The sequence below is a fragment of the Penaeus japonicus genome, unplaced genomic scaffold, assembly GCF_977035675.1.
Source record: "Penaeus japonicus unplaced genomic scaffold, GWHDUDI00000001_assembly GWHDUDI00000012, whole genome shotgun sequence".
Classification (NCBI taxonomy): Eukaryota; Metazoa; Arthropoda; class Malacostraca; order Decapoda; family Penaeidae; genus Penaeus; species Penaeus japonicus.
In genome coordinates, this window is record NW_028234414.1 from 36803304 (window position 1) to 36810803 (window position 7500).

Sequence of the window (7500 nt, forward strand, 5' to 3'; positions counted from 1 at the left end):
TTGCCAGCTCTTTCAAGATGGCGGCGGCTTCCAAGGCTTCTTTGTTCGGTACATTATTTCTGCTCTTTTCTCGGCTCTGAGTGGACGGTCGCTCCACCTGACCATTTTTCCAAACTTAAAAAAATATATTGGTATTTATGGGCCATCTCTCTAAGCCCTTTACCATACCAGGAGATTTTTTTTATTTTTTATAACACAATGGTGGCAACTGTCTTGTAAACAGCGAAGGCTTCCGACTACTCCTATCGGGCGGTGTGACAAAAGCTGAATATTTCACCAATTCTGCCCGGATCATTGCGTGTCTGGTGAGTAAAATATCTCGGAACAATTAAGTAATACACACAGAACGTATTGACCTAGCTTTTTAGTAAAGAGGAGTTGTGAGTGAGTTTAAAAAGTAAAAAGTGTGGTGGCGGCCCTCGGTCACCCAGGCGAGACAGAGACGCCACACCTCGCCAGATAGCTTTGTCCTCGTCCCTTTTTCCTAGTCTATTCATGTTCCTCCTTTATCGAGCCTTTCTGTCTCCTCTGTTGACATTCTTCTCTCCGTTTATCTTCGACCGATACATACCTATGCCTTTTTTTAGAGTGAGCGTGATGCGTGTGGAAAATTTTCTTTCAGTTTCCAAGGCTCCTCGTATTTTTGACGTTGAACCTTCATGGTGGAGAAACGAGAGGGAAGGAACTCACGGGATCCGAGACTTATGTTTTCTGCGATTTAACTTCCATTTTTCTCTCTGTCGGAGATTTGACTCATTTTTAACGGGGAGATCTTCGTTTTGGATTGAATGAGTTTCAGAATGGGTGCTTATTGTGGTCCAAATAAAGTGAATTAATTGAATGACTAGAACACCTCATATTGGTCTCCGAATAAATTATCATAATGAAAAAGAAAGTTAGTCAGAATGTTTACTCGTTTTTGCTGCGGCTCTGTGTAGGTCTGCTTACACATCTGAGAGTTTGTCTGAATCCAGTATCAAGCTCCTTATATGTATACAGATTTATCTTTATTTAAACAGTTATTTTGTGCGTTGTGGTTAATATAGAGACTAATGCCTCTAACAAAAGTTATCCTAATTCTATATGGATCAGGTAACATTAAGCATATAATTAGTTTGAAGATTCACAAAAAAAAAATCGGGAAACCATGTAGATTTTCTTCTTATCTGGTGTTGGTAAAATAACCATTCTTGTTGTTGATTAATTAGTAGTCCCATTCACACACAAGTACATGACTGGTGAATGTTACATACCTTTGGTAAAGGGTCAAAATGGAACAGATTTTATAGTAAGAAATGAGCGCAATCACGGGTTAGTGATGTTAGCTCCAGTAGTGCCTTGGCCTCTACACTTAGCACAGACAAAGGCAAACAAATTCCACTATGCATAATGTAGCTAGTTAGTGTTTGTCTACCTCCCCTGAGATGTATCATAATGCATGGAATTACTTCAAACTCTCTCAGATATGCGTGGAGGCAGTTGTATGCCTATGCCGGAGGGCAAAGCTTAGAGGCTTTGGCATCTCTTCATGTTATCAGATACGTGGATGGTCTGGCAACTAGGACAGGTTCCATCTTGTCAGTATACACATGATGGAGGTTTGTTGACTGTTGCCAAAGCATAGGGCCACATCATCTGTTGATGCATAGATCTGTGTAATTTCGTAAGCAAATGATGGCTTGCTTTTACTCTTCACAAATTCATTTTGTACCAAAAAGCTTTTTGTCTAATTTTTACCCTTTATTACCTTGACTGGGATTGGGAATGGGAAGGATGAGAAAGTATTTAACACATTAACTGAAAAGGGAAGTTCATCCCCATCTCTGCTGCTTGCTAGCCTAATAACATTGAATATAATATACACCCATGTTAGTATTTTTAACGAAGTAAATTCATGGCCATCCACTGTGACATGCTGCAAATTTTATCCGATTGTGATTATTTTCCCTTTCCTAAGTACAAAAGAAGGCCGTAGTAGTCTTGTAATACTTAGAGTTGTATGTGTCTCATGACCACTCTGACAAAATGTACTGTGGCGTTTGTCTGTTTCAACTTTTTTTTTTTTCTCTATGGTATACATCTACCCCATGATATTCTTAGTATCCCCCCCCCCCCTTATTCCTCTTTATGGCTTAGGAGCAAATGTAAATATATGATAGAGAAGCTTCATGAATCCTTTGTATAGAAACTCTTTGAGCCATCCATAGGATGAAATGGCCTGCATTTGTGCCTAGCTCAGGGCATAAATTTTCACTGTTGCCAGATGTTACAATAGCAACGGGTTGCGTCACCCGTCATGGTCTTCCTGGTATGCAGCCGAGCCAGGGCTGACTCGGGGTCCCACACAGGTATAGAGGGGCATTAGGCTGTGTACTATGACTTGTGTGCGCTCTAATGCTAGCACTAGCTCTTTTAGCCACCTTTCAGAGTTAATTATTTATTTGTAAAAGGGTTTTGTTTCTGCACATAGAGGCTGTGTATGTATGATATTGGCAAGAATGTAATGAAATAGAAGGGTTATGTGTAGATGATACACCAACTCTTTGTTTTTGTTTTGGATGGTAGCCAAAGGAAAACAAATTTATAAATTCTAAAATTAAAATTACTAATAGATTTGAATGTTTCAGTGTTGAAGTACAATTTTCGAATGTTGAAGCCAATTGTGACGCATTTTTGTAGGGTAGGATCCCTTGTCTTTTCAAGAAGCTTTTTATTCCTTAAGTTGTGTAACAAGGGCATATTACCGAATAATAATAAGTATGAATTTGTAGTTCTATTAGATATAGACTCATATATCATACCATATGTCTAGAAAATAATAGGAAACAATATCTTCAGATGGCCAACCCAGGCTGAACATCTTGATGATGTGGCCCATCTCAGAAAGTTCAATGTGGCTTACTCAGTGAGCAAGCAACATTTGCATGTGGATTTTATTGGTGTTGAGAACACACCTGGTTTTATTTCAGAATCACCACCAATGTGTACACTGACTTGTTAATAGTATGAGTGATGTTCATAAGTAGTGAATGATTAGCAAACAACTTGGTTTCATCTCTTGTGGAATGGCTGTGATAGGTAATGTATTTGCCATAATGCTAAGATTATGAACCATGTCTCTGCCTACACAAGAATGCCTTTGTTTATATGGCAATTGGCTCACAATTGGAATGGCTAACTAATATAGTTATCATGTCAGGCCTTTCTTACATTACCAAACTTCTTCATGTCATCAAATCAGTGATTGCTTTGATTTAAAAAATGATACATGATCACAATTAGGCTCATTTTTATCATTCAATGGTATCACAAACCAAAAATAAAAATATTTTAAAAGAATTCATCATCCCGAGTGTGTGTGTGGGTGTGTAGGTGGGGGGGGGATAATATTTATCATTCTGAATATAGGTGGTATTGCCAAAACTGAGATAAATAACTCTCTAAACCTAAACAAGCAATTGTCAATGCAAAAGTATTTAGATCTGCTCTTCATTAGAAAAGTGAAGTGTGTGTTTGATAATGTTTTTTTTTATTTATAGATTGATGGAGTATACTATATTTTCTGATCACATGTATTACAAAGTATATACCTTTTGAGTCTTTCTCTTGTTCACCTCTCTCTCTCCCCTCTCCTCTCCTTTTCTGAACTGAACGGAATTGAAAATGACCAAGATTATTCTCTCACTCCTTAAAGCCCATCTGAAAACTTGTGGTGTTAAGATGTAAATGAATAGTAAATAACTTGCAAGATAACAGTTATTTCTTGTATAACTGGACTTTTGACTCTTTCACTCTCTCTCTCATATTTTAGTAGCAGAAGTTTTAGAACAGTGCACTGCCCAGGAATGGATATTTCAAGGAAATCAGAATATGCAAATTACTTAAATATAGAAATTTATAAGCTGTACCAAATGTGTTGAACCTTACATCTCAGGCTCAATAAGTGTTGTGATGATATATTGAGTGAACTGTATACAGAAGATGACTTGCTATCATGTCAAGAATATTTATGCCCTTTATTTATTTATTTTCAAGTGGAAACAAATATATTATGTAGTGTGTGGTTTAGTGATAATCAACATTACTTGAACTACACTTGCCAAGAACTGATTTTTATTTATAAAAAATGTGTATGAAAGTACACATAGCGTACAAGCCAAGTGATTGCCTAGATTGTGGAAAACGTTGCAGATAATTGGCTACAGAATCGTACTTAGGTGAATGATAAGACCCCTTCAATTAACGTGGCCTGAAATTATGGCACGAGGACCAAACGCTTAGATAGGATCGGCAGAATCTCTCAGAGCGTCCTATTTTCAGCAACCCAGGTCCCCGCCTTTGAAGTCATTTCTTATTATCACTGCGAATAAGGAAGATGTACCCCGTTAGCAGAGGGAAACTTAAGGTATGTATCCTTTTATAGTTTTGATATCGCTCTTTCAAGTAAGGGGTATCTGGGTTGTTTGAAAAGTCAGGATGCGAACTTTTTCAAGTCTACAAAAAATTCTAAACTGCTCTGAAGCTCCCATTATCAATAGCAAAAATTAGCTCGTCTGTAGAGCATTGCCTTGAGTAATAGTGCTAAGTTTGACATATAACAGACACAAGCTCTGCTCATTTAATTTTGCAGATGAAGTGAGAGGAGCAGGGGCCCTAGAGTGGAGTGTCACCATGTGTCAGCATTTAATCCTGAATAAGCAAATTGGAAGCCAGCATCAGAAACAACCTGATATCCCATACTTGTGAAGCAAAAGCTCAAATAAAATGAATATGAAATAACCTTTGTCTTCTATATCCCTTACCAGTGTTGAGCCTGTTTTGAATAAGGTTTATAGGATTTTTTTTTGACATTGCATGATCTGTGCCTTTTTATTTTTATTTTTCCCATATCTGTGGCAGTGTGCTTAAGATTAGGAATATATTATGAGGTATTTTCATGTGTATGAATTAACGTCTTTTTCTTTCTTTTTGCAGATATGTAGTCGCCAAGAAAAGACTTGCAGGAAAGAATTTTATCTTGTAATAATACTGACCATTGCCAACATACAAGATGGAGCAAAGTCAAAATACATCGGGTATGATGTGGTACAACTGCAATACAGTTGACGGCTTTATTACCTCAAATGCACCAGTTCAAGTTGAAATAGGCACTGTTGATATTGCAAGACAAATCAATCAACAAGTGCAATTACAGTATGGGAGTCTTCAAGCAGTCCCTGCCCAGCCTCAGCATCAGATCATTGTGGCCCATCATCCACAGCATCATCCTGCACCTCCAACACCTGAACCTCCTGTTACTCCAAAACCCCCTAAACCTCGTGCCAGGCCAGCAAATGGTGAGCGTGTTCCTTGTGTAGAGTGTGGGAAGACATTCTCTTGTAATGCCAATTTGCGAGATCACATGAGGTTGCATACTGGTGAGAGACCATTTAGCTGTAGTGAGTGTGGAATGTCATTTGCTCAGCGTTCAAATTGGAGGTTACATAAACGTGTTCATACAGGAGAGAGACCTTACATGTGTGGCATATGTGGAAAAACCTTCTCGCGTAGCTCACATTTACCAGGTCACATGAGAGTTCATACAGGAGAAAGACCATATTCCTGTGAACATTGTGACCATGCTTTTGCATCTGCTCAAGCATTGAAAAATCATGCTCGTACCCATACTGGAGAGAAGCCATTTGTATGTGAGTATTGTCAGACTGCTTTTACACATAGTTCTTCATTATCCTCGCATAAGAAAAGGTGCACTGGTGAAAAGAGAAAACGTGGTAGACCTTTAGGAAGTGGTAGAAAAGCTTACCGGAAAAAGCCTACCGGTAGACCTCGGGGAAGACCAAGGAAGAAAGTAAGGTATGGAAAGAGAGGCCGAAGGAAGAATCCTGTAAATGAAGACACAGCCATAGATTCGAAAGAAGGAGCGAAAACGCTGATTAAGGCAGAGATCCATGCCGACAGTAATGAAGATGCTCAAGTGGCAGGACAACCCACCATTCAGGCAAAGGAAGAACTTGAAGAAATTCCAACAGTTGAAATTGATCCAGAGTCCATAAATGTGGAGCATGCTGGTTTGGATGCTGATCCCTTAGCACTAGATGATACAATATCACATGAAGAGGTTCTCAACCAAGAAACTATACCTCAGGAAAACCATCTCACCCATGAAATGGTGCGAGCAGAAGAAGTGGTGTCTGTTGCAGTGGCGTCAGCAGGACTTGAGGAAACAAATGATTTGCATCAGGAGGCAGCAGTTGCTATGGCTGCATTGCATGAGGGAGCAGCACTTAACTTAGCTCATCACCAGCTGCCTCAAGAAACCTATGTTGAAAGAGATGCTTCTCATACTATGTGGTATCCAAAACAACCTTATTAAGTTGTGTGATTGTCTTATGCAGATATTACCAACACCATTTTTTCCCTAACTTTATCTTTTTCTTTTCATTTAGTAATTTTCACCTTGAATAATAGATATTGGCATGTTTCCTTAACTCACCCATATCCCACGATGTGGTGTAATGACCCAACATTAAGTGGTCGTGGAATTCCAGAAAAAAATGTCATTTAGTGTATGATTCACTGTTCCACATGGAACACATGGTTTTACTTTTAATATTATTTTTGTACTGGACTAATAACTGCTTATGTATTTTGTAGGCTAGTTTCACAATGAACATCAGGAAGAAATGCCTTGCAAATCGTTGAACTTTTATAGAACTTTATATGTATATATATATATGTATATTTTTTGTGATCCTTGTAAAGCTTGAAAAAAAAAAAATTGTTATATGATTTATGCAAGTTCATTACTTCCACATTGTGAAACTATTGCTCGTTCAGTTATTTTAGTATATAAGAAAGGAAAAAAATATTTTACTCCTGACCAATCAACTGTTGTACAGTGAGGAAATAGATATTGGATTTAGTTGAATTGTAGTAAGTCACTTCTTATATGCGGTCCTCATTATATGAATTGAAATCAATTCCTATCATAACAATAACTGTTAAACATTGATATTTCAGATATACAAAAAAAGTTATTGTTTGAAAGCTGAATATGTAGTTTCTCACTTCTGTCATAATAAATCTTGAGAATTTTTTGCTTCAGTTTTCCATTCCGTTGAAATATGAAATCCTTTTTATTATAACTTGAGTTGGCAGAATTTAGAAAAACAAAGGGGAAAGAAATGAAAGAAATTGACCAAGATTGACAAATATTTTTGTTTAACAAAGGTATTTATAGTTAATCTAATTGCTTGCTTATGCAGCAGTACAAAATTGTGATGTTGAAGTTACAAGAACACACGGCTGTCATCTTTATATAATGGTTCTTAACCTCCATCCCATTTGTGTTTTTCATCTTGCTTTTTTTTCTATTTCATCACTAAACTAGTATTCCTTCCCACTGAAGAAGCAATATATATAAATGGTGTCTCACCTCAGCGCTTCCCTCCTTACCTTCTTTCCTGTTTTTCTGCTTTCTATCTTTTCTTTTTGTCTGTT

The 7500-nt window shown here is 37.5% G+C and overlaps 2 protein-coding genes across 2 annotated transcripts in view; both read left to right on the top strand.

Moving 5' to 3' along the window:
• Positions 1–5: 5 nt before the first annotated feature.
• The window catches only part of LOC122260355 (uncharacterized), a 53267-nt gene continuing 45772 nt past the window's right edge, over positions 6–7500 (top strand). Inside the window, exon 1 of the mRNA XM_086542166.1 lies at positions 6–305. The gene's annotated coding sequence lies outside the window, so the exon portion shown is untranslated. The remainder of the gene's footprint in view (positions 306–7500) is intronic.
• Positions 470–7097, top strand: LOC147470835 (uncharacterized). Its single transcript, XM_086542776.1, has 2 exons — positions 470–588; positions 4975–7097. Exon 2 carries the CDS (start codon positions 5051–5053, stop codon positions 6371–6373), a length of 1323 nt encoding a protein of 440 aa, XP_086398902.1. The 5' UTR covers positions 470–588; positions 4975–5050; the 3' UTR covers positions 6374–7097.

Coding starts and splice junctions, on each gene's coding strand:
- LOC147470835 (XM_086542776.1), top strand. CDS start 5,051: ATGGAGCAAAGTCAAAATACATCGGGTATGATGTGGTACAACTGCAAT.